Raw genomic sequence first — 26,399 nt, 5'->3', positions numbered from 1 at the left:
ATCGACAGTCGAGGTCAAAAGAGCCCCCCCTTTTCTGACTTCTCTTCTGGATTTCTCTTCTTCTCGACTCGACCTTTTCTAACTATACAGCAGGGGCAGAGCTAATGAATTGATCGGAATTGATCTCCAGATTGTCAATTCGCTCCAACCACGATGTACTAAGAGCTACTGCTACTCCTAGTACATCGTGCTAATAGGCGCTGATAGGGACGTTCGCCCGTGTGAACTCGGCGAAGATCGTATGGTGTTCGTGAAATCAAAATTTAACTATAGCAATACACGCGGCAATTATTGGCAATAAAATCTATCAAAATCGTCATCATTGAATTGGCAGATTCCTCAATCGTTTTCTCCATCCTCTTTTACGCGATTATAGTAGGCTAATATTTCTTCAATTATGTTATGATTATGAATATACTGATGGCTATTATAATTCAAGAAACTCTACAAATGGAGCGAAAAATCCATGCTAATTAAATGCATTGCGAATTTTTTATTTTTATTCATATTTTAAGCGCGGCTAATCGTTCAAACAATTTGGCAATTTTCGCGTTTCCCGGGCGTCTGAGTTGTCTGCTGTGATTACCGTCAAAATGTTGGAGTGAGTCTTCACCTTCACGAGAATGTCAACAAGCAAGTTTGAAAAACTCTCCAGTGAAGCTTTCGGTTTGCCTTGTCACTCACTTCTCTCATCAAATCGTTTCTCATGATGATTGAAATCATTTAGAATTTTATCTTACAACGAATGTGCCTTATCTGGAAGAATTGCCCACTTGCTTGGAATTCTATAGAAATTATGTGGCTCAAAATCGGCCAGTGATTATCCGTAATGCTTTCAACAGCTGGCCGGCGTTATCGAAATGGAACATTGAATACTTAAGGTTTTTTCCCCATTCATACTATTGTTATTTATCAACTCTTATCATAATTTGACATATTTTTGTTATGTTAAAGGCAGTCTTATGGGACAAAAGATGTCACAGTAACCGTCACCCCAAATGGTTATGCTGATGCAGTCACAAATGGACACTTTGTTCTTCCCCTGGAAAAAGTGATGCCCATGAACCAGTTTTTGAAATCACTGGAAAACCCTGTCGTAAACAGGGTGCACTATATTCAAACACAGAACTCCAATCTCACCAAAGAGTTTGCAGAATTGATAGCTGACTCTGCAGACGAGATTGAGTGGGCCTCAACATTGTTTGGCACCAAGCCAGATGCAGTCAATTTCTGGATGGGAGATGAGCGGGCAATCACATCGAGTACCATTACTTCCATCAGTCAAAATATCATAAACTAATACAGATCATTTTCCTATTCACAGTGCACAAGGATCCCTATGAAAACATGTACTGTGTCGTTTCTGGATACAAAGACTTCATTCTCCACCCTCCCACAGACCAGCCATGGATACCTTATGCAAATTATCCCAAAGCTGGTTACCAAGAAATCGACGGAGATTTGAAGATTGTTCCGGATGATGACGGAACCATTCCTTGGATAGATATCGATCCTTTGAAGCCCGACTTGACAAAATATCCCAAGTACAAAAATGCTCGGCAGATTCGATGTCGCGTTGAGAAAGGTGAAATGCTCTACCTGCCCTCGCTTTGGTTCCACCACGTCCGCCAGTCTCACGGCTGCATAGCAGTCAACTACTGGTACGATATGCAATACGACATCAAGTACAATTATTTCGAATTTGTTAAAGACCTGGTCAACTGTGATGCGTGATTTGCCAATAAAATGTCATTGCCTGTTGAACGCAGAGACGATTAAATTCTATGATAGGAATGTATTCTTGATATCTGGAAATCAATGGCACAAGACTAATCAATCCGGCGATGGTGAAACGAACGTAATGCTTTCTTATTAATTATTTATATATAAAAATTCCAAATCCTAGGATGTTGTTGTTTCTTCAGGAGAAGGTGTTGTGGTGGTGGTGGTTTTGAACGACTGAAAAGTGTCCGTGACCATCGGTTCTGTAACGGCTATTTTGGAAAAAATGTTCAGCATTAGAACTCTAAACCAGCATATCTAAAAAAATAGACAAAAACGTTGAAAGTAAAAATGTGTGTATACCTGGACGGAGAGCAGGATCGTTTAGATAGAAGAAAGTCGGCGACAAGGCGCAATCCACTTTGTCAATGTCCTGACATGTTAGCGTGGCTTGGTCAAACAGTAGCCCGGTTCCACACGTAAAAGTATGCGACACCACTCTGTATAATGCAATCGTGTTTTTTTTTTTTCGTTTGTTTTAAAATTCTAAGCTCTCAGATATTTGGAAATAAGATATTAATCTTAGACTTGTCAAACGACTAGACACTCTGCTGGGTGTCGGTTACATTACCTGTTCTTTTTCCCAACTCCACAGGTATAGAATCGTCTGCAGCCACTGGACACGTCGGCGTAGAAGCCTCCGCCTCCTCATTCCTCAAACGAGCACTTTTTGGCCAGAATGACTACATTGATATCCTTGGCCCATCTAATAAGATCACTCGAAAGACCTTACACCCAACTCAATTGTTCAATAATGTTCCTCCCTGGTTAAGAAGAGTAAAAGGAAATGAGCATCAGGTACTACAAAACTCAAAGATTTTACAGAAAAGAGTAAATCTGACTATGTTGTTTCAAACTTAATTCTAGGTCCTGTTGCCCAAGATGAAATTTGTGCAACGAGAAGATTACCCCTCACTCATCCAACAAAGTGGGGCACGCTGAACTCTAGAATAAAAAAGCTTTACAAATATTTGAATACCAAAACAAAGTCACCCTTCTGGAAACATGCTTAGTGAATTTGTGTTTAAAGCAGTAATAAAAAAAATACATGAATAATAATTTTATTATAAATTGCTTATTATCTGAAATCTGAATGCACATTGTGTAATTAATTAGACTTCCAAGTTGAAAAGGCTCACTTTTGAAACAATAATTGCACTTCACACAGAATTCATGTACAGCAAGGTAACAATAAAGAAAAACGATAAGTCTAATCGAGAGGGGATATTACATGATGTTAGTCGTCGAGCTCGTTGATTTCCAGCTCAACGGAGAAGACGGCTTCCCAACGATATCGTACAGCTTCAATCTAATATGTTCAAAACATTAGTAGGATAAATAAAGGATTAATAATAAGACGGGACAAAACAAAGGAGGGAATCAAAATTTAATCACCAGTTGATCAACCGCCTCTCTAGTAGCCAAAGAAACTGTCCATTCGAGAAAATAATACCGGATCTGTTCCGGTTTGCTTACGATTACTTCGAAGCTTTCCTGAATAAAGAAAACAACCAAATGTAATGCAGGTGAAATAGACAAGATATTGGCCGTCATTTTACCAAAGAGACGAGATTGACAAGTTGCTGAAGGCTGAGAAGCGACCCTCTCCCCCTCCCACCCCACGTTCAAAACTGAACTTGATGGCTCGTCAGCCAACGAGGATCACCACATACTAAAACCATACGATAACTTGTGACCATCAAGGCTGTGTTGCTATAACTGGCCGTTTGCTGGTGATTTTTCTGTTGCTTACTATTGCCCCATTCGACCCGTCAGTTTACACAAAAGAGGAATACGCGAGAATCGCTATCCGGCATGAATCGGGTACTCGTCCTCGTAGATCCTACACTACACCGTCCGTTTCACCTTCATCCGCAGATCCCGTCAAAACAGTGTCCTGATCTCCTCTGACGGAGTCCAATCAAAGCCAGCCATTGATCCGCCATGAGTACCGTCCTTAACGGCGGAACAGTAAATCCGGATTTCTCAAGAATATCTAAACCGCAGAATATTAGCTAAATAAAAGAACAACACAATAAAAATGATTTACCAGTGAGAAAGTGAGTCACGCGTTCTTGGTTCGTCTTTGATCACGAAGCAAAATGAGGTGAGACCAACTCGTTCCGAACTTCAGAACAACACCTCGGTTACCGATGACGATTAACATGTTAATTAGTTGATTAAGCGGGTAACTTGTTTCCAAACTGAGCCACTTTTCTGGCTGCTCACTGTTAATAGAAGCGAGTCGCATGATTTTATCCACAACCACCTCGACTTCCTTCTTCCGAAGTGTCGGAAGCCTCCTTACCGCTGATGGTGGGTGAAGACGGTTCATTGGATGCTACGATGACGTCACTGCCCGGAAGATTACTCGAGGATGGAGTTGATTCAGACCCAGACACGTCATTATTAGGAACTACAACTGGGCTTTGCTGCTGCTGCTGTTTACGACCTATTAACAAGGCATCAAATAAAACTGTTTGATCTAACACAAGAGAACTGCGTTACCTTTCAAAAGAGGAGAATAAACTGTAGAACATCGCAGCTGGATAGCCGCTCCAATCAAAGGGAATTTTCGGTCGCATTTCATGCAGCTCATATCGTCTCTCAATAATCGATCCTCTCTCTCCGGATTGGCAACTTTTGACGATGACCCAGAGCAGCTAGCGAAAATCTTTTCCAGCTCCTAGAACAAAGGAAAATTAGTAACAAGATTTGACATTTCAACACGTAAATGATAATAAGACATTAAAATCGTCTTGTTCCTTGCGTCGCTACTATTGCGAATTGATTATAGCACAGTTAAAAATCTTGAGAAAGATATAAAGAAAAATATTGTGAGGTTACACACCACTGGTATCACACTGAATGTTTTTTCTTTCGTGTGAATGGTCAAATGTTTTCAGACAGTTTAAGTATTTGTGCGGACATTACGGACGGGCCAGTTTTTCATCAGTGATCTCGTATGTTGACGTAAGTTGGATCGGTCGTAAAAACGTCACATTTAAAGGGCTTCACTCCCTGATGTTGGGATGACGTGAAGTCGCAAATAATCACTGCCTAAAAATGTTTTCACACATGTATCACAATTCACAGGTGCTATAGCTTGGTCCCATAGAACATATTCATATGTCATACCAAAACATTCTTGTGATGAAAAGACTTTCAAGCATCTTTACATCCATATTTTCTTTGGTGTGTTGTGTCACTAAGCTCAGGATATTCCTGTAAAGAAAATATAATTATTAATGCTAAACCGTTTAGCATTAATAATTGTGACATTTTATCAAAATTCTAACCTTATTGAATGCTTCCAAGTTAAAATCATCATCTCCATTCTCATCTCCGTTGGAGCTCCCTTCAGGGTTATCTTCTGCTGCTTCCTCACTCTCCCTTTTTATGTCATCAAAATTTTCTCTCACCTCAAAGATTGCAGGAGGCTCATTATCATTTTTTACAGCTTGTTTTATCATCTACAATGAAATTGGGATCACTTTTTCTTGCCTGTTTAAAATACACATCAAAATTAAGTCACACCATATCCGAGTCCATCTGCAGTGTCACTTCTTTAAGCACCTGTCTTGCGATATGGACCAGGCTTCCAATCTTTGTTCCAATCTATAAGGTTTTGAATGCAATTTGAGATTTAGTATATCAATACATAATTATATATTCTTCTACCCTAAAAAGAGGAAAGGCTGCTCAAAAAAAAAGGAAAAAAAAAGTGTCTTTGATCTTGGCCTTGCTTTTGTTTACAGCTGTCGTCTGCTAAAGCGGCGGTTAAGCACTTGAAGATGACAGTCGTAACGATGGCAACCAAACGCGATGATTACACCAGATAACACGTAGATCATGTTTTGATTGTTTTTTAATTAAAGAACTCGAGGAAGTTGGCTAATTCAAACAGAATAATTGCATAGATAAATTCACAATAAAACTTACAAAATATGTAAGGTCAAGACGTTCAGTTGCCAAGTTGCTTGATTATACATGTTAATCCTATCTTACCGTTATGGCTACTCATCCTACATACGGGACTATTATCCAATTTTAAATTTTTCTTTTTCTAATTATGTTCTCAAGTAGTAATTGCTGAGAAGTTATTGAACAATGTTGATAAAAACCACTAGATTAATAATTTCTGAACTAATCAGCATTGCGCGATAAAAGATAAATACGAATTTGAAAAAAACTGTGAGCACGGGCGACTGCAGAACAAAAGGGTTCATTGCAAGGTTATAAGTAGAACACATCTGTAGCAGTAAGATCATATCAGAGTCATAGAGTTTGATGGTAAGCTTCAAAGTTTTCTGAAAATCGCATATTATTGACGAATTCTGTGCTAATTGGCAAGTTTCGACGTCGAGATGGGTTTTCTCTCGTCTATTAAGAGTCTTTTGCGTCTTGGGAGTCGGTATGATTTCCTCAAGAAGAAAAAATTGAGATCAACATGCGTTTTACTATCTTTTGTAAATACAAAAGATTGTTCTCCGGATGGATTTGAGCATATGGAACGTGAAAAGAAGACTCTTCCGGATGGATTTGAGCAGTTGGAACGTGAAGAGAACACTCTTCCTTCTCTTCCGCATGGATTTGAGCAGTTGGAACTTGAAGAGAACACTCTTCCTTCTCTTCCGGATGGATTTGAGCAGTTGGAACTTGAAGAGAAGACTCTTCCGGATGGATTTGAGCAGTTGGAACGTGAAGAGAACACTCTTCCTTCTCTTCCGCATGGATTTGAGCAGTTGGAACTTGAAGAGAACACTCTTCCTTATCTTCCGGATGAATTTGAGCAGTTGGAACTTGAAAAGAAGACTCTTCCGGATGGATTTGAGCAGTTGGAACGTGAAGAGAACCCTCTTCCGGATGGATTTGAGCCGTTGGAACGTGAAGAGAAAACCCTTCCTTCTTTTCCGGATGGATTTGAGCAGTTGGAACATGAAGAGAAGACTCTTCCGGATGGATTTGAGCAGTTGGAACGTGAAGAGAACACTCTTCCTTATCTTCCGGATGAATTTGAGCAGTTGGAACCTGAAGAGAAGACTCTTCCGGATGGATTTGAGCAGTTGGAACGTGAAGAGAACCCTCTTCCGGATGGATTTGAGCAGTTGGAACGTGAAGAGAACACTCTTCCTTCTCCTCCGGATGGATTTGAGCAGTTGGAACTTGAAGAGAAGACTCTTCCGGATGGATTTGAGCAGTTGGAACGTGAAGAGAACCCTCTTCCGGATGGATTTGAGCAGTTGGAACGTGAAGAGAACACTCTTCCTTCTCTTCCGGATGGATTTGAGCAGTTGGAACTTGAAGAGAAGACTCTTCCGGATGGATTTGAGCAGTTGGAACGTGAAGAGAACACTCTTCCTTCTCTTCCGCATGGATTTGAGCAGTTGGAACTTGAAGAGAACACTCTTCCTTATCTTCCGGATGAATTTGAGCAGTTGGAACGTGAAGAGAACACTCTTCCGGATGGATTTGAGCAGTTGGAACGTGAAGAGAAAACTCTTCCTTCTCTTCCGGATGGATTTGAGCCGTTGGAACGTGAAGAGAACACCCTTCCTTCTCTTCCGGATGGATTTGAGCAGTTGGAACGTGAAGAGAACACTCTTCCTTCTCTTCCGGATGGATTTGAGCAGTTGGAACGTGAAGAGAACCCTCTTCCGGATGGATTTGAGCAGTTGGAACGTGAAGAGAACCCTCTTCCGGATGGATTTGAGCAGTTGGAACGTGAAGAGAACACTCTTCCTTCTCTTCCGCATGGATTTGAGCAGTTGGAACTTGAAGAGAACACTCTTCCTTCTCTTCCGGATGGATTTGAGCAGTTGGAACTTGAAGAGAAGACTCTTCCGGATGGATTTGAGCAGTTGGAACTTGAAGAGAACACTCTTCCTTATCTTCCGGATGAATTTGAGCAGTTGGAACGTGAAGAGAACACTCTTCCTTCTTTTCCGGATGGATTTGAGCAGTTGGAACATGAAGAGAAGACTCTTCCGGATGGATTTGAGCAGTTGGAACGTGAAGAGAACACTCTTCCTTCTCTTCCGGATGGATTTGAGCAGTTGGAACGTGAAAAGAACACTCTTCCGGATGGATTTGAGCAGTTGGAACGTGAAGAGAACACTCTTCCTTCTCTTCCGGGTGGATTTGAGCAGCTGGAACGTGAAGACTTCACTCTTCCATCGCTCACGGATGAATTTGAGCACCTAGAAGGTGAGGAGAAGACTTTTCCGGAAGGATTTGAGCAGCTGGAACATGAAGAGAACATTCTTCCTTCTCTTTCTGAGGGATTTGAGCAGTTGGAACTTGAAGAGAACACTCTTCCGGATGGATATGAGCAGTTGGAACGTGAAGAGAACACTCTTCCTTCTCTTCCGGATGGATTTGAGCAGTTTGAACGTGAAGAGAACACTCTTCCATCGCCCTCAGATGGATTTGAGCAGTTGGAACGTGAAGAGAACACTCTTCCGGATGGATTTGAGCAGTTGGAAGGTGAAGAGAAGGCTCGTCCTTCCCTTCCGGATGGATTTGAGCACATGGAATCCGTTCTCCCGGTTTTATCTAGCGGTATCGAAAATACTGTAGCATCGCCAACGGAAGATGAAATCAGAGCTGCAAATAAAAAGGCCAAAAAGGCCAAAAAGAACTTCGATTTGGCTGTCAGGAGACGGGAAAAGAGGCGACTAGAGAAACTAAAAAAGTCTTTACTGTCCGAATCGCCAACCGCCAACCCGGGCGAGATTGATGTCATTTTGACGATTGAGGAGTATCCTTCTGTTCCGTCGTCTGTTCCCGCATTGCCGGAGATTGTTGCAGACTCGGACATGGTTAGCGGTATACCTGATGATTATGGAGTATTAACTCCAGCAGCACTTCCGTCATCCATCGAGCCTGCTGATATGGACGTCTATGGAAAAGTAACATCGAGTAATGCAGCAGCTTCCGCATCAACAGAGGTTTATTCACGACACGACACCTCACCACCTGAAATTGCACAAGAAAGCTCGGCACACTCCCAACAAATGTACGAGCACAACTTCGAGTACATTCATCTGTCTAATTTGCCTTACTTAGCGACAGGCGAACAAATCGTTGCATTCTTCGGAAATCTAGTTGGGCCTGTATATTCCTTCAGCATGTTTTTGGATGAAAACGGTCTCTATACGGGTAAAGCATTACTTCACTTCCGCAATCTGGGCGACGCTTCTAGAGCAATGTTCTTCTTCCGTTACGGGTGTACAATTCAAGGACGCAGAATTAAAATGAAGCTGAAGTTTGCTGCTAATGGATTGCAGCTGCATCCAGGCGAATTTGTTTTACCAAGCCATCTAGCCTCAGACGGTAAACCAATCTATTACTTGCAGCTGTAGGTGCCAGGGAGCTCGAGGTACTACAGCACTGGAAGAAAATGAATCAAAATTGTTTTTCTTGATTATTTGATATTTCTAAATAAACGGGTTTTGCCCGCCAAACGCAACTAGTTTCTGTTCTGAAATTTTTTAACTGGTTTTAACTATACGAATTTTCTTTACGAACAATAAAGGTAACCAACTCACCGTAATGACACTGTTCAGTGCTCATTACTGATTTTAAATCTTTGAGCTGTAATACGCAGTTGACTTACTAATATGGTATTATCGGGTATACTTCACAATATAATTCTTGCTATACATGAATATATATCTCCGCTTAAGTTTTCCCGATAGTTATTTTCTTTTATAGGAATAAAGTAGATATTTCAACCTCATCCTTCTGATGCTTGCGTAAAAAAAGAGCGCAGAATGTTCAATATTATAACTTAAATGTAAGTATTTCTCTTGTGGCTTAGGATGATTCTTGCAAACATTGTTTTGTTTGACGTATTGCACTGATGGTCGATAACCAATCCATTTTAGATGTTGTTTGAAAATAGGGGTGAAATAAAACCAACATCAATACGAATGTAAATTTTAAAATCGAACCAACGAGTTGCGCTGCCAACATTTGGTTTCATAAAGGATATTATAGCTCTCTATAAAATAATTGTACAGCGGAATTCATTCCGCTCAACCCTAAGGGTGTAGACTTATTTTATTTAGCACTTCAAAGAAAAAATGAAGGCCGTCTAGCCTTCCTCGACCGCGGCACGCCCCCTTTTCCTCAGACTTATTTTTGCTCTGTTACAAGTAACACGCGTATATAGAATGTCTATAGATATCGCCCATCGTTTTGTGAATTTTTCGATGGCCAGTTTTTCGAGCCACGTTGCTTTTTCGAACAACCTAGGCTCGAGTGCGATAGAACACACGATCGTGAATTGCGTAGCCGTCCTCCATCATCACCAATCATCTTGATTTTCAAGTAAGACCCCGCTCACCCGTCGCTCTTTCTCGTTCGATTTTCGTTACGTTCACCGCTGCTGGACAAGTACAATCTTGACGTTTCTGTTTTTTGGGACCTGAGGGTTTCGGCCTTGTGCCCCCTTTCGACGACCGTTTCGTGGGAGTCAATCAGGTCAGCAGTAGCCGGCGCGACGACAAGAGAGGGTATGCAGAAACGGTTTCTATTGGTATAGCTAGCGACGACGGTTGCTGCTATGATGATGATGGTTACAGCTATCGTTTCGACCAAGATGGTTTCATTGCGATACAGAGACTGGCTTATCGTTATGGCGATGGGAGAGACGTTCGTTTTAGTCGCGTAGAACTAGAATTGCGAGACCAACGCGTTAGATAATCGTTCCCCCTACCCCAACGAGTACCGGAACAATTTCCTCTCTTGCAGAAAAGACTTCGCTTGCTATCGTACCGATCAGCGATCAAGTGGTTCACGAGGAGCAAGACCACTCTGATAGAAAGTAGTAGTAGGCTGTTGCCTACCAGAAGAGCGAGTAGTTGAAGAAAAGGAGCAGTAAGGGCGGAAGCCACATCTTGTGCGACAGCGGCCACAGCTAGTGATTCGGCAGCAGTACGGGAGGTAGTGGATCTAGTTCCGGCCCCTGTAGAAGACCGAGTAGTCACAGCACCATTTGAGGAGGTGATGCTCCCCAGTATCTCAGGTTCGCGACCACCTTCAGCTCCTAAAACCATCTCCGTTGAGATTTAAATTTTTTAGGACGACCGTGCTGATCCACCGACATGTCGAAAGCAATCTCGAAAGAGTTTTCTCTCGATGATGCGACACCAACTTTTCTTTGATAACTTCCCAAGCTTGAGGTGGAGGGATTGGATTACTTTTTTAAGATGGTGGGTCGGATAATTGGATTACCCGCCGGGTTCTCCTAAAATCGTACAAGACCTCGCTAAAATCTATCAACGCAGAACATGAGTCGTTGCTTATAGCTGTAATTAAAACTATGTATAGGCCTATCGCGCAGACACTTGCGGACCTTTACACTCAGCTGCGTTCCCTGCCGGACAAGTAAGCGGTTAAGAGCCAGTGCAGGTCGTTCCCCAGCAATAGGGACGCGCTTATGCTTTCATAACCAGAGAGCGTCGGAATGCGGTGATCGCGTTCGCCGAGCCGTCGGCAAACTATTTTTTGGATGATTCAAAACGCGTTCGACACAGGCAGAAAGCGCGCTTCTTTCTGCCGAGCATTCTGCCTACCAACAGATTCTTATAAGCAGCGCTGAACATCCTGGCTCAAGCATCGGGAGTAGCCGCGGCGGCCGCTGCTGCCAATGCCCCGAGGCGTTCGAATATTAGGCGGGTGCGTTTCGAGCCACCTAATATTTCGTCTCAATCGCGACAGCGTTTCAAGCCAGAACCGATAGTTAGCTTGAACATTCGCTCCATCGCTTGACTACAAGAAAGTCGCGGAGGTATGACGGTACGTTTCATTCAATCCAGCCTTTTGATTTCTTGAAAGACGATTAAAGATCCGCACCTTAACTTTTAATCACAGTGGGAGTGCCTTGGCGCTTCTGTTGTTGTTTAAAAAGATGGCCTAGTATCTGGCTTAACAAGGCTTCAAGATTTTTAATTATTACCACAAATCAGAGCCTTTTTGGCGACGACGTTCGTTTTAATCACCACCACGTTGTGTTACGGACCAGATCCGGTCGTTTGAGGTGGAGAAGGCAGGCGGAGTAGAATAGCGGGCCATCGCAGTGGTTATCGCTCCATCGCTTGCCTCCAAAAAAGCCGGAAGTACGTTACACGAATCCGAACCCTTGGCTTCTTGAAAAAAAAAAAAAAAACGATCCCTGAACGTTAAATCTTGATCGCAGCGGAAGTGCCTCGGGGGCTTCTGTTGTCCTTAAATATCGCCTAGTAACTGTCGCATCAAAGCTCCCGGATTTTTCATTTCAATTTTTAAACTATAACGAATTAGAGCCTTTTTTGCGATGACGTTTCAATCACCGCCACGTTGCTCGAGGTGGAGAAGGCAGGCGGAGTAGAATAGCGGGCCATCGCCGTGGTCATCGCTCCATCGCCTGTTTCCTAAAAAAGGCGGAAGTACGCTACACATATCCGAACCCTCGACGTCTGGAAAGACAATCAAGTCGTGCACCTTAAATTAATCTCAGCGGAAGTGCCTCGGGCTTCTGTCGTCATTAGAAAATTGCCTAATATCTGTCGCACCAAAGCTCCCAGATTTTTCGTTCCAAAAAATCTGAGCCATTTTCAGTTTTGCGGTGACAAGTATCCGACTTGTCCGATAGGCAGAAGACATTTTGATCTTAAACGGGCCCAAAAAGCGAGCTGCGAGCGGTTATTAATACAGCTATTGTTTACCCCTGCGCACTAGGCCGTCGGCCGAGTTGCCGTAAATGAACTCGCGCGACGAATTCGAACTCTTGAAGACGGCCATCAAGTTGTGGACGTTGACTTAGACGTCGTCGTAGGACGAAATGGGCTTACGTGCAACAGCTGTCGATCCAGTTGAAGCCGCTGTGACTTTGCGCGTCAAATCGAAGTAGGTTCCAATCACGTTCACCTGCAAAATGTCGCCGTGGGTGGCGCTTTCTAGTTTCGACCCGCTTTTGAATGTCGCTTTCTTGGGCAATGTGACGACGAAACCGTGGCCTACCAGTTGAACGACGACGGGTGCAGCAGCCGGTTGCTATTCTGCCGGGCAGATCGGCTTAACGCCTTTGCGGATGACTTCTCGTTTGTCAAAGTAACCCGGCGTAGAAATGACGGCCATAAAGAAGCCCACCGTGTTGGGGCTGCTGGTGGTGGCATTTTGGCACGACGCGAGGTCGATCGGGTAGCCAGAAGACGTCACTTCCTTGAACACCAGCCGAAATCGACTCGCAGCGGCCGGACGTTGCTCGGCAACGTCGCGAATCGTGTCGGATGCCGTATCAAATGTGTACTTTTTGAGTTGCGGGCCCCCGGGGAAAGCGCTGTGGCGCAAGTACCGACGAGATGATTGAGAAACAGGCGCGCGGCTGAGTCTCACCACGCTGCTGCTGATTTCAGCTTTCAACCGACTATCAACAGTCTCAGCATCGGTTGCGTTGGATCCTGTTCTTTTCTGAGTAACTCGGTGGAGATTAGCTAGACAGCTACGCTAAAAAGGCGGCGGATCGATTTCCGCCGCTCTCACAACCGTTTGGGCAAGGCGAGACGGATTGAAGCTGAAGCGAGAAGCTAAAGCTAGCGATTCGGATTAGACACTGCCATGATCTCTCGTTTTCTAGAGGTATGGAGTTATACGCCGATATGTCACCGCTTCCTGGAACATATCATTCTTCAAATTATCCGGAACCGGCGCTCGGAATTTAGTCGCCTGGTAGCTCGCAGCCGCTCGCAGCAGGTGATCGTACGACGGGCAAGTTCTATATCAGCCAGATATCGAACCTCTCCTGGCGGATGTGTTGACCAGTTGTTGATCAATTGTGGTGTTTGTGGCGGAATATCGATTCCTGATGTAGCAATTTAGACTCTGTACCAGTCTAGCCAGCCCAGTTGCACGCCATGTCCAGTCTAAGCTTTCAGTTTATGCCCTCGTCGGGCAGGAATGAGCTTCTATCGCCCACTTATCCGGAAAAGTTAGTTCGGCCTACCCTGCTGGCTCTCACTACCTTGGTAAAGTTGCCCGAGAGAGCCTCCGTCACCTTCTCGTCGGCCAGACGGACAGAGAATCAAATTAGCCTCTCTCTCTTTTTGAGCCTCGCAAGGCACTGTGAAGGTCCGTTGCAAACTTTCACATTTTCAGCATGCCGATCTCAACACCTTGCAATAGCGACGTTACGATTTCATTTAAATCGCGCGAGTATCGGTAGACCACCGATTAAAGAAGGCAAGTTGTCCATCTCTCTCTTTTTCTCTTTTCGTGCCGTATTCGGCAAGACAATCAGTAGGTGGTTTTTAAACCGTTTCGTTAAAGGCCGGAATTGATGCGAAAATATACATCGCCCACTTGGCGGGAAGTGAGGCTTCGTCACGTCACTGGCCGTTGTCAGTGGCCTTGCTTATCAGTAGCGGCGTTACGATTTGATCTAAATCGCGCAAGTATCGGTAGACCACCGATTTAAGAGGGCAGGTCGCCTATCGCTCTCTTCGTCCTTTTTCGTGCCGTAATTGGCAACTCAATCTCAAAAGGGGCTGGAATTTATACTAAAAGATGCAGAGCCCACTTGACGCATAGTGCGGCTTCGTCACTGGCCGTTACCAGGGGCCTTTTTATCGACAAATTATGGCAAGCGTACATTTGGGCCATCCAAATAACGTTCATAAGATTCTACAATCGCAGAACACCAGCAACATTCGCAACATCGGCTATGGCCGATGCTTAAGCTTTAAAGTCACCCTTAGGGTTGAGCGGAATGAATTCCGCTGTACAATTGAAAATTACCAGAGTGATCGCTCAGCGATCACGATAGGTAATTGGAATTGTACTAGGAAGAAATGAGAGAGACCCTAAGGGTCTTATATCCCACCCGCATCCTCCCTTCTCATTTCTGTCAATTTCAGTTTGCTTAATGTTGCAGCCTGCCTTATCCCAGTGTCCAGCCGGACAGTCAAGCCAAGAAGGGCCGGAGAGGAGCGTTTCGATTTCGAGCACCTCGTGAAGCGTGAAGGCGTGAAGGCGCACCAAAACTCAGCCCAACTTTGTTCTTTACGTTCAATTATGTTACGAAAGGCCATGTCGGCCTATTCTGTTTTTCTTGCAATCGGCTTTTTCTGGCTAATAGCCAGTTTTTTATGCCTCGATATCTCTTGGTTCATGTTACATTCTTGTCAAATGTTTTCTCATGAAATGTAATTTTTTGACACGCGCACCCCCGTTATTCTCAAAATAAGTCTGAGGAAAAGGGGGCGTGCCGCGGTCGAGGAAGGCTAGACGGCCTTCATTTTTTCTTTGAAGTGCTAAATAAAATAAGTCTACACCCTTAGGGTCTCTCTCATTTCTTCCTAGTACAATTCCAATTACCTATCGTGATCGCTGAGCGATCACTCTGGTAATTTTCAATTAGCGTTAACACCCTGATGCCAAGTCTGATGCCGTTAAAGTCCATGCGAAATTACTTTGCAGAAGACATATTTCCAGTAGTAGGATAATCAGGATAGAATGCATTAAAACATATTTAGTCCGGTATCTACTTTTCGCTTGCGATCATTGGTCAAATAAGCGCCATAATTATCATCCTCTTGACTACGCCTTTTAGCTTCTGTGCAGTTGCTCTACTAGTAATAAGCGGGCAGATATTTGTTTTGTGTAAATAGGCAATTCTTTTTATGGTATCAGTTTTATAATACGAGATTTTTACATTATAGGTGAAATCTTTTTGAACTTGCAATCTAAAAGCTATCGACGATTTTGAATACTGTTCCGTTTATTCAATTATTTGCAACATCATGACAAACGTACACACTTGAACCCACCATTTGAAACTGTGTTATAGAAACAATCAAAACCCAAAATGGGCATATGTAGGCCTACTCCAGCAAGCATAGATTGGCGAAAACAAATTTCAATAATGATATCGTCATCGGACAGCGTAACATACGACACTTGGGTTTCCTGATCGTCTTGGGTTTCATTCCCTGTAGCGACAATGTGAAGGACTGCTGCATGCCCTTAATCTTCTTGCTGGAGCTCATCGACAGTCGAGGTCAAAAGAGCCCCCCCTTTTCTGACTTCTCTTCTGGATTTCTCTTCTTCTCGACTCGACCTTTTCTAACTATACAGCAGGGGCAGAGCTAATGAATTGATCGGAATTGATCTCCAGATTGTCAATTCGCTCCAACCACGATGTACTAAGAGCTACTGCTACTCCTAGTACATCGTGCTAATAGGCGCTGATAGGGACGTTCGCCCGTGTGAACTCGGCGAAGATCGTATGGTGTTCGTGAAATCAAAATTTAACTATAGCAATACACGCGGCAATTATTGGCAATAAAATCTATCAAAATCGTCATCATTGAATTGGCAGATTCCTCAATCGTTTTCTCCATCCTCTTTTACGCGATTATAGTAGGCTAATATTTCTTCAATTATGTTATGATTATGAATATACTGATGGCTATTATAATTCAAGAAACTCTACAAATGGAGCGAAAAATCCATGCTAATTAAATGCATTGCGAATTTTTTATTTTTATTCATATTTTAAGCGCGGCTAATCGTTCAAACAATTTGGCAATTTTCGCGTTTCCCGGGCGTCTGAGTTGTCTGCTGTGATTACCGTCAAAATGTTGGAGTGAGTCTTCACCTTCACGAGAATGTCAACAAGCAAGTTTGAAAAACTCTCCAGTGAAGCTTTCGGTTTGCCTTGTCACTCACTTCTCTCATCAAATCGTTTCTCATGATGATTGAAATCATTTAGAATTTTATCTTACAACGAATGTGCCTTATCTGGAAGAATTGCCCACTTGCTTGGAATTCTATAGAAATTATGTGGCTCAAAATCGGCCAGTGATTATCCGTAATGCTTTCAACAGCTGGCCGGCGTTATCGAAATGGAACATTGAATACTTAAGGTTTTTTCCCCATTCATACTATTGTTATTTATCAACTCTTATCATAATTTGACATATTTTTGTTATGTTAAAGGCAGTCTTATGGGACAAAAGATGTCACAGTAACCGTCACCCCAAATGGTTATGCTGATGCAGTCACAAATGGACACTTTGTTCTTCCCCTGGAAAAAGTGATGCCCATGAACCAGTTTTTGAAATCACTGGAAAACCCTGTCGTAAACAGGGTGCACTATATTCAAACACAGAACTCCAATCTCACCAAAGAGTTTGCAGAATTGATAGCTGACTCTGCAGACGAGATTGAGTGGGCCTCAACATTGTTTGGCACCAAGCCAGATGCAGTCAATTTCTGGATGGGAGATGAGCGGGCAATCACATCGAGTACCATTACTTCCATCAGTCAAAATATCATAAACTAATACAGATCATTTTCCTATTCACAGTGCACAAGGATCCCTATGAAAACATGTACTGTGTCGTTTCTGGATACAAAGACTTCATTCTCCACCCTCCCACAGACCAGCCATGGATACCTTATGCAAATTATCCCAAAGCTGGTTACCAAGAAATCGACGGAGATTTGAAGATTGTTCCGGATGATGACGGAACCATTCCTTGGATAGATATCGATCCTTTGAAGCCCGACTTGACAAAATATCCCAAGTACAAAAATGCTCGGCAGATTCGATGTCGCGTTGAGAAAGGTGAAATGCTCTACCTGCCCTCGCTTTGGTTCCACCACGTCCGCCAGTCTCACGGCTGCATAGCAGTCAACTACTGGTACGATATGCAATACGACATCAAGTACAATTATTTCGAATTTGTTAAAGACCTGGTCAACTGTGATGCGTGATTTGCCAATAAAATGTCATTGCCTGTTGAACGCAGAGACGATTAAATTCTATGATAGGAATGTATTCTTGATATCTGGAAATCAATGGCACAAGACTAATCAATCCGGCGATGGTGAAACGAACGTAATGCTTTCTTATTAATTATTTATATATAAAAATTCCAAATCCTAGGATGTTGTTGTTTCTTCAGGAGAAGGTGTTGTGGTGGTGGTGGTTTTGAACGACTGAAAAGTGTCCGTGACCATCGGTTCTGTAACGGCTATTTTGGAAAAAATGTTCAGCATTAGAACTCTAAACCAGCATATCTAAAAAAATAGACAAAAACGTTGAAAGTAAAAATGTGTGTATACCTGGACGGAGAGCAGGATCGTTTAGATAGAAGAAAGTCGGCGACAAGGCGCAATCCACTTTGTCAATGTCCTGACATGTTAGCGTGGCTTGGTCAAACAGTAGCCCGGTTCCACACGTAAAAGTATGCGACACCACTCTGTATAATGCAATCGTGTTTTTTTTTTTTCGTTTGTTTTAAAATTCTAAGCTCTCAGATATTTGGAAATAAGATATTAATCTTAGACTTGTCAAACGACTAGACACTCTGCTGGGTGTCGGTTACATTACCTGTTCTTTTTCCCAACTCCACAGGTATAGAATCGTCTGCAGCCACTGGACACGTCGGCGTAGAAGCCTCCGTTGATGCGTCCGATGCAGGTAAATGGCCCCTTGTCATCAACCGGAATTGCGGCCGGTGTCGAAACAATTCCAGTCTGAGTTTCGGACGTGTAACGAAGTGTCGTCGGATTATTGCCTCGACGTCCAGTGCCGGGTTTCCTGGTCCGATTTCTTCTCGGGCCGGGAGTTGAAGAAGTGACGGCATCTTCCCGCCTAACCCGAGGAACGAATACGTTGGCTCGGCTTCCGCCGGATGATTTACCGAACGAAGGAATCCGAGGAACATCGGCCTCGATCTGACCCAACAATCTCAGGACATCCTCATCTTCGGCGATTTCACTCGGCAGCCGTGGCTGAGGAATCTCCTGTGCTGGTTGGAATTCCGGCGCAGTAGTTGGACTGGAATGAATCAGCGGAGGCGCCAGAGTGGAAGGAGCAGATAATTCATTTTGCGGTTGGCTAAATGATCTATCAGCAGAAGAAAAACGAAAACCCGATGGCGTGAAATGGTAAGTCCAAATTCCAAGTGCTTAATATTGTTACGGTAATTGCGATATGATGGGAGACGTTGGTGGCTCGACCGTAGTCGGAGCTGGACTGTTGGTCGTTGTGGTTGTCGGTTCCGCCGTTGTTGTTGTTTCCGTGGTAGTTGGTGCTGGCGTCGACGTGGTGCCGGCTGTTGACGTGGTGGAGGCGACGGTCGAAGTGACTACTTCATCGTAATCGGCGTAATCGTAGAAAGTATCCGTCTGTTGAAGATTCTGCTCGTCGGCGAAAGATCCTGCCTCTCCCGACGGCACTTTACGGCCCGTCTGACTGTTAAGTGTCAATCATTTGAGAATTAGTGTGATTTCTTTTTCATGTTCCCGCCACTCACTTGTCAGTGGGCGACACCAGGAACCAACACGCAACCAAAAAAAAAAAAACACAAAAATTTTTGAAAGGAAACAAGATTTACAGGATGAGGCCGTGCTGCCCGTAGAGGTCCAAATTGAGATTGTAAAAGGCTTCCGAGTTGGCACAGTCCACTTCGTCGACTCTCTCGCACACCTTTTCGTACCGCAAATCATCAGGCGAAGAAAGAAAACCAAAATAAATCGTCGTGAATTTGGGTCAACCGCAATAAAAAAAGCAAACAAAATAAAAAAACCTCCACAGGTTTTTTCACGTGTGCGTAACAAGGTTGAAACTTACTCTCGTTTCTTGATCGAACACGGTTCCGGCCAGGCAGAGGAATTTGATATCTTGAATTTCACCTTTAAAAATGGTTTGATTTGTTGTAATTGAATCATTTTTCGAAATGATGTCACATTTTATTTTTAATTTTATTTGGGGGTGGTTTTAAATTTGTACCTTCTTGTCCGAGCGTGCAAACGTGAAACATTTGACATTTGCTGGCGATATCGGCGTAGTAGCCGCCGATAACTTTGCCTTCGCAGGAGAAACCCGACGACCCGATAGAGGCCATATCACCAATCTATTTACAATTATTACACGTAACACATTTTTTCTCAAACGATTTTATTTTTGTGGTTGGAAAAATGGGAATAAGTTTGACTAACCTGCGGCATGTCGACCGTGGCGGCCTGTCCCGTGAACAACAGGACGGCCAGCAGCAAGAAGAACGCGTTCCATCGCGGGACTGTGAAACGACAAAAAATCATTTGGCGGTCGTAATGAGTCGAATGCAGAGGACAACTGACTGAGGCCTCTGTTTATTTTTTCCGCTAACCCACAAGTGTTTCTTTTTTTCCGTGGGCGGGGAGGGAGTTTGCCAAATGGAAAAATAAAAATATCAAAGCGAAGAAGAAGAAGAAGAAAAGAAAGAAGGTTGCGCAATTTCGCAGCAGCAACAGCAGCAGCAAGAAACAGCAAAGCGCCAGGGTAATAGGATGTGAGAGAGAGAAAGTTCACATCCACGGAAAACCAATGGGGAGAAAACGGGGCTAAATAGTTGGCGCTCTTACGGATTCTTCGCAGAGCGACACAGCAAATAACAGCGGCCACACTCTAAGCCCCCCCACAACAGCCAAAAAATCTCTTTCTCTCTTTTCTCCCCTCTCTTCGTTCGCCAAAGTCATTCTCCATATTTGAAAATACTGCGCAGGAAAATAAAATTGTAAAAAAAAATAAAAGGCTAAATGTTTTCACGGTCTTCAATTAACTTTTCCCGTCATCACGACCGTCAATTTGATGATGATTTGAAATTTCAAAAAAGAAATCAAAAGGTGTTGGTGTTGTTTTTCTTCAAATGAAAATATGACGCGGGCGATCTAGATAGAATAATGAAGACGTGGGATTCTTTTTGATATTTTCGCGTCCCCGACCTTGGCTCCGAATCGTGACCGCCATTCCTTTTTGTTCGTTTTTCTTTTGCTTTATTTTTTCCTTTCCCGATTCACGGGACGCCCATTGCCAAGCCATTTTTTTTTTCCCGCTCACTTTTTCTTCTTCTTCTTCTTCTTCTTCTTCGTCGGGTTTTTTCGGTTTGGTTTGCTTTTGCCATTTTATTCTTCTTCTGGCTTCTTCTTGCACCAGCCAATCACCGTTAAAACCGCTCGGCAAACGGGCGATCTGGATTAGGCGTGTACACTACAGCGTGGCAAGGCGCTCTACTTTTACTTTTTCCTTGTGTTTCTTTCTTTGATTTTGAAATGGAATATCATTTTTTCTGCATCTCTTTCACAAGGGAAAGTTTAATTCGATTTTTCTTCTCCCAAACTCAATGCAACGGGGGGGGGGGGGGGATTTATTTGGAAGATGACTCGGTGTAATAACAAAGAAGTAAACCGGATAGATTTTGTTTATTCTTTTTTAGATTTTCTTCTAGACGGGCAGTCGGCCAAAGTCGTGGCGACGCCGACCAGTCGCTTCGCGGTCATGTCCTTTCTGTCGTGTCGTCGTGAAAGAAAAGAACCAAAATGGCCTAATACTTTTGATTTGATTTCTTCCAACCAAACCAAACATTTGGCAATCAAGAAAACAAACAAACAAAGCAGCTGACTGACTGACTGACTGACGTGCCGTGATTACGCAAGGCCCGCGCGGACTCTCTCCCTCTAATGAACCAAGGTGATTTCTTCATTCCGCACCAAACGGACTCTGCTTTATTAGAATGTTTATCGACGTGGAAAAAAGCGCTCTGTCCACTTGGCACTATACTCTATTGCCTTCGCCTTCTTTTAAAATTTCAAACAAGTTTTATACACATCCCTGACTTTTAGATTGCGGTGTGATCTTGGCCGGGCAGCGGCCGGCTGGCCCATTCCTGCACGCCAAACATCCGCCATTCTTTCGCTCCACCGGCGATGACCGTGAAAAGTCTTTTGCACGGGAGGAGGGCGTTTGTTTCGATTATTTTCTGGGTGCAGTGCCTTTCATTTATTTTTATTTCTCTCACTTTCAAATAACTTCCAACACGGCGCTAGTATTTATTCCATTTTTTTCTAGTTCGCCGACATTCCAATGATTGTCGTGCATTCCATTAAGGTACACCCGGGAGCCCGTGTTGCTTTGATTACATCATGAATATACATATATACATATAACGTGTAGCGCTGGTTGGGGTCTAACCTTGACAGTCCTTGATATGAATTTTTGTTATTATTTGCTTGGCCTTTTTTTCCCCTTTTGCTGGGCTGTTCATCATAATCACATTCCCCTTGAATTTGTTCGCATGTAGATTTTTCTTTGACGTGCTATTCCATTTCGCACATCTCACCTTCAATGTTTTATGACGTTGCAAGGTCTTTTTCGTGGTTTTTTTCAAGTAGGTGAAAGACGACCAAAGTGAGAGGAGGAAGCGCAAATATTCAAATATGCCGCCGGCTTTACTTGGATTTTCTTTTAAATTTCGTAATTGATTTTGTACATGTCTGGATAATGATTACAGAGTGTTGGGATGAATTTCCTGGAATCCGGGTTCTATAGATAAAGACCTCCCGGACGTGTCTAATTGCGAAATTTGAATGTTTAATTTGTCTTTCGACTCGTTCGACGAGGGTGAAAGGTGATTTGACGGTTAGGGTTTTAATAAAAACAAATACCAACAATCAATCCCTCTCTATTTATAGATTCAATAGCCTTCCGTGCCGCTGTCTTCATGAACGCATCGAAAAATTTAAAAATAAAAAGGACATTCCGTCTGCCGTGATGTAATAAAAACATTTTGCTCCTTTTTACTTTCATTTTTTATGTGTGTCTGTCCTGTCCCCTTCAAAATGTTAGTCATCATTTAAAAAGGCGATTGCATCGCGCATTATTGCCATCTTTTGTCTGTTGACAGCTCTTGTGTAACTATAAAAAGAAGGGGGGGGGGGGACTTGTCTTTGTCGCAATGTCCTCCATCCCAGATGTTTCGGCATATTGCCGACCGTTTTTCCACACTAAGAAGAAGAATGGGTGACCGTTGTGGACGCGGGGAGTTCCGCAGCTCAATCGCTTGCTGATACATATCAAACACGCTGGAAAGCTATTGGTTCACCACAACGTGAGTGTATCAGTCACGTATGCAAAGTGCCTAGCGATTGTTTCCCTTTCATTGAACTACTGGTCCACCCCTCGGCTCTAAACGAAATCGGTTCAAACAAACGCGCGGAGAGAGATAAACTGTTTTGAAATTTTGGCATAACCAAAATAAAAACAAAACTGGGGCCGCTATAAAGTGAATGCATTAATCATGTGATGCGGGTTCCGATGGTAATCATTTCAACTTTAATTTAAAAAAAAAAAAAGAAAAGAGAACCTCTTTTATTTTATTTTTTTGTGTGTGTATGTACTAAAAAAGATAACATAGTATATAACTGGATGCTGACCCCCCGCGTTCCGGCTTGTAGATAATAGAAAGGCCAGCAACAAGTTATATGCTGGCCAATGCTGGATATTATACTATGTCTTATATTCTTGCGATATTATAGCTACCGGTTTTCCAGAAATCCCGAAAAGTATCTCCAGCTCTCTTATTTTAGTCATTCTTCATCTCTCTTTTTTTTCTTTTTTCTTTTTCTTTTTCTACATAACACAACGGGATCTTGAATTTTTTGCCCATTTTTTTTTGTTTTGTTTGTTTTCCCGATGAAATGGAAACAGGAACCGAGCAAAATCAGGGCGCGGTCGTTGCTGAGTCACTTTTGTTTTCGTCTTTCTCCGAGAAATTCAGTTTCAGGTAGCCCAGAATGAGATAGAAACCGCTACACAGGTATATTCCGGCTGTCAGGTATCTCCGTGATGACATGTACGTAGATTTGTCCTTTCACTTGAGAGTTTGAATGAAAATCACTATTTCGGTTTTTCAATGAAATCTAAAGTGAAAGACGAACGGTGGAAAATATCGGAGGTGTCGACGATTGGCCGAAGGAGAGAGGATAAAAAGGTTGTTTGTCAAAACGAGCTTTTCCCCCTCTCTTATTGAAACGCATAACAAAAAACGTCTATACGGTTGCCTGTACACACGTAGTTTACATATGGTCATCTGATACAACTCCTCTCACTTTTCCATCTTTATGGTCGGCGGCCGTCAGTCCTTTACCTGCAGGGTTTTTCTGTCATTATTTTTTTTTCTTTTCCGACCCAAACAAATTTGAAGTTATTTACTCGCAATTCAATTCCCCTGCCTTGAAAATGATGATTGATCGCATTACGGGAGCAGCCGTCGGCGATCTAAGCGCATTGTTGTTGTGACTTGTCCACGTACAATCAGCCAAGGTCGGAGGAATGTGTACGGCAGTAGTTGTTCCAAAGCGCCGAGCATCAGTTCAAGTTTTTTATTTTGTTTGATTCTCTAGCTATGACTTTTGATCGACTCGATCAGCGATTCTGTTGGCGTCGCAGACTGCATGTCGGACAAGGTGGCCCGCTTCACATCTACCTAGAAATTCCGCTGAATTTCGCGCTACATGACTCCAGCCCTCAGCACAAGATCAAATGCTGGAATTTTTCAAGGCTCTTTTGGCGATTTTTCCGCGCCAAACGAGTTATATGAGATACAACACACACGCTGCTGCGTTATGTAGTCGAATGCATTTGGCTCATCTGGGACACACGTGAAATAAAATCAAAAACAAAAAAAACAAAAGACGGGGGGATACGTATGTAAAATAAAAATAAGGCATTGAAATAAGGCGGTGCTGGTCGATAGGGGGCCGAGGAGAACGAGATTTCGTGCGAGCCTTGAAGTACCGTTCACCGGACTCTCTATTATCATATTACGTGTGCGTGATTATTAAGGATATATCGAACGGTTGGACCGCAAAATTGTTCCTTCGTCCTATCCCATCCAACAACCTTTGAAACGACCAGTAAAACAACTCGACTAGACCGCCAATGTCGTCCGTTTTTTTCAATGCCAAAAGCCGTATGCAAACGAACAGCTGGCGATTGCTTTAACCTACAAAATCATGATTTGGCATGTATGGGGGACGAAACAAATAAAAAGCCGGTAGCTAAATTTATGGTCATTTGTACGGTGAATCGTTATTCAAGTATGTGTTGTGTACACAATCAAATTTTTTGCCCAAGTGGTTTTATAGAAAGGGAAACATTTGAATGCGTAAAAATAACCGGAGTGAGTCGATTAATAACCTCCTCTCACTCTATTATGGGCCTCCCAACAAAAAGAAAAAGAAAAAAGAAAAGATTTATTCAGGTCCCGAGTGGTTTTTAATTGACGGAGTCTTTTTCTTAAATGCGTTATTTGAAATCAAAGGGACTTGTTTTACATATTACCTTTCCAGCGGCGACAAGGGCAATAATCGAATAAACAGATTGGACTGTATGAACTTACCATTAGCCGATAAAGACATTAACCAACTGCAGCGGACGCGTTTACAATCCATCACTGATCAGATGTGTAAAAATTTCTTTTCGGTTTCAAAAAACAATTTCCCTCTTCTTTCTTCTTTCTCCTTGATTTGAACGGGGTGTGGTGTATCAAGTTTCAACTAACTTTGCCGAATTTCTTGTCGGAGGAATTTTTGAATGTGGCGCGAGTTTCAAATCGATGGGGTCGACATGTTGGCGGTGACACTTTTTGAAAATGGGGAGTGAGATTGCGGGGTTTTAAAACGACATGGAAGAGACTCTCGTGCCACTTGCCAATGTAAATCACAACCAAAACCAACCAACAAACCAACAACGTGAAACAACCGACCAAAACAAGGAGCAGCAAATAGCCAGTGCGGCTGTGCCCGACAGCGTTCGACGGTTGACTGACGGGTGCGGGATTATCTCTCTCTCTCTTTTTAGCTCCTATAAAGTGAACTGTGCAGCACAGTCTATACTGCCATGCCATGCGGCGGAGCCCTGCTGCTGCTGGTGTAGGAAAAAGAGAAGGAGAGAGAGAGAAAAAAGAAGTCGCTCGGACAAGGTTGTTTCCCTTTCTTTATTCTTTTTCTTCAATTTTTTTGACAGCAGAGCAAGGCTCCGGCGTATATACCAGGCGCAAACGCAGGTACGTTTGAGAGAGATACCACGAGAGCCCCACAACCACCATTATATTATCCCTCCCATTCTTTTCCACATACAAACACACACACAAAAAAGTGAAGGAGATGTGTAAAAAAAAGGCGTGGTCCCTTGGAAACGGCAGCAGCAGGCGCGTAGGCTATTGTTTGTCACAGCACAATTATTTGGTTGTGTCTTTATCATCGGGAAAACGGGGGCTGCCAAAATGATGCAGAGTCTCATGCGTGTGTTGTGTGGTTCCAATTATTTATCATATCTCGGATATATATTTTGATTCTTTTTAGAACTATCTTATATCTCTAGCGACCCTCGTTATTATCTTTTGGTGGGGGGGTTTTGACATTCCTGCCATTGTGCGGCTGCTGGTCCCGCAGCAGAAATTCTAGCGAGTTGGAAAATTGGACAGATCTTTTGCATCTGCTGATTATTTTCATACGATTGGACTCCCCAAACATGACACCCGTTTTTTGTTACTCCTTTTTTGCCATATGCGTATGCAGAAAAGCCAATTATTTGATTTCATGCAGCGATGAATATTCAGACGCTCAATCAAAAAAGTATCGGTCCAATACGCACAAAGAAAGAAGAAAAAACCAACTTTTTGGTTTTGTTTTTGCGAAATCTGATGAAGGGAAACTGGTTTTGATTGGAGAGGGTCTTTTCAAAGTCGCCATCGACATATCTCCACTCACTCTCCAAACTCTTTTGTTTCGCTTTGATTTTC

At 43.0% G+C, this 26,399-nt stretch overlaps 3 protein-coding genes and 2 long non-coding RNA genes across 8 annotated transcripts; 4 read left to right on the top strand and 1 right to left on the bottom strand.

Moving 5' to 3' along the window:
- Positions 1-549: 549 nt before the first annotated feature.
- On the top strand, positions 550-1,764 carry LOC124320706 (bifunctional peptidase and (3S)-lysyl hydroxylase Jmjd7-like). The gene is made up of 4 exons (XM_046783575.1): positions 550-666; positions 728-881; positions 955-1,262; positions 1,325-1,764. Exons 1-4 carry the CDS (start codon positions 624-626, stop codon positions 1,732-1,734), a joined length of 915 nt encoding a protein of 304 aa, XP_046639531.1. The 5' UTR covers positions 550-623; the 3' UTR covers positions 1,735-1,764.
- Positions 1,765-1,780: 16 nt separating this feature from the next.
- Positions 1,781-25,440, bottom strand: LOC124320702 (proteoglycan 4-like). Of its 2 annotated transcripts, XM_046783571.1 has the most exons (10): positions 24,996-25,440; positions 19,777-19,856; positions 19,568-19,691; positions 19,409-19,470; positions 19,173-19,264; positions 18,758-19,030; positions 18,231-18,682; positions 2,354-2,420; positions 2,086-2,222; positions 1,781-1,994 (listed from the first exon to the last, which is right to left on the bottom strand). In XM_046783571.1, exons 1-10 carry the CDS (start codon positions 25,045-25,047, stop codon positions 1,903-1,905), a joined length of 1,431 nt encoding a protein of 476 aa, XP_046639527.1. In that variant the 5' UTR covers positions 25,048-25,440; the 3' UTR covers positions 1,781-1,902. The 2 variants fall into 2 exon arrangements, with proteins under 2 accessions (XP_046639527.1, XP_046639526.1); XM_046783570.1 differs by lacking the exons at positions 1,781-1,994; positions 2,086-2,222; positions 2,354-2,420 and adding exons at positions 17,591-17,804; positions 17,896-18,032 and having other exon boundaries at positions 18,164-18,682.
- LOC124320716 lies at positions 9,804-15,103 on the top strand. The gene is made up of 2 exons (XR_006914019.1): positions 9,804-14,590; positions 14,682-15,103. It is a non-coding gene; the product is annotated as an uncharacterized LOC124320716 (long non-coding RNA).
- Positions 16,360-17,574, top strand: LOC124320707 (bifunctional peptidase and (3S)-lysyl hydroxylase Jmjd7-like). Its single transcript, XM_046783577.1, has 4 exons — positions 16,360-16,476; positions 16,538-16,691; positions 16,765-17,072; positions 17,135-17,574. The coding sequence occupies exons 1-4, from the start codon at positions 16,434-16,436 to the stop codon at positions 17,542-17,544; spliced, it is 915 nt and encodes a 304-aa protein (XP_046639533.1). The 5' UTR covers positions 16,360-16,433; the 3' UTR covers positions 17,545-17,574.
- LOC124320717 lies at positions 18,634-22,440 on the top strand. 3 transcript variants are annotated; one of them, XR_006914022.1, is made up of 4 exons: positions 18,634-18,723; positions 21,045-21,286; positions 22,107-22,223; positions 22,288-22,440. It is a non-coding gene; the product is annotated as an uncharacterized LOC124320717 (long non-coding RNA). The 3 variants fall into 3 exon arrangements; XR_006914021.1 differs by lacking the exon at positions 18,634-18,723 and having other exon boundaries at positions 20,256-21,286; XR_006914020.1 differs by lacking the exons at positions 18,634-18,723; positions 21,045-21,286 and having other exon boundaries at positions 21,930-22,223.
- Positions 25,441-26,399: the final 959 nt, after the last annotated feature.

The sequence above is a fragment of the Daphnia pulicaria genome, chromosome 1 (assembly GCF_021234035.1).
Source record: "Daphnia pulicaria isolate SC F1-1A chromosome 1, SC_F0-13Bv2, whole genome shotgun sequence".
NCBI classification, from domain to species: domain Eukaryota; kingdom Metazoa; phylum Arthropoda; class Branchiopoda; order Diplostraca; family Daphniidae; genus Daphnia; species Daphnia pulicaria.
This window is presented reverse-complemented; position numbering and strand designations above follow the sequence as displayed.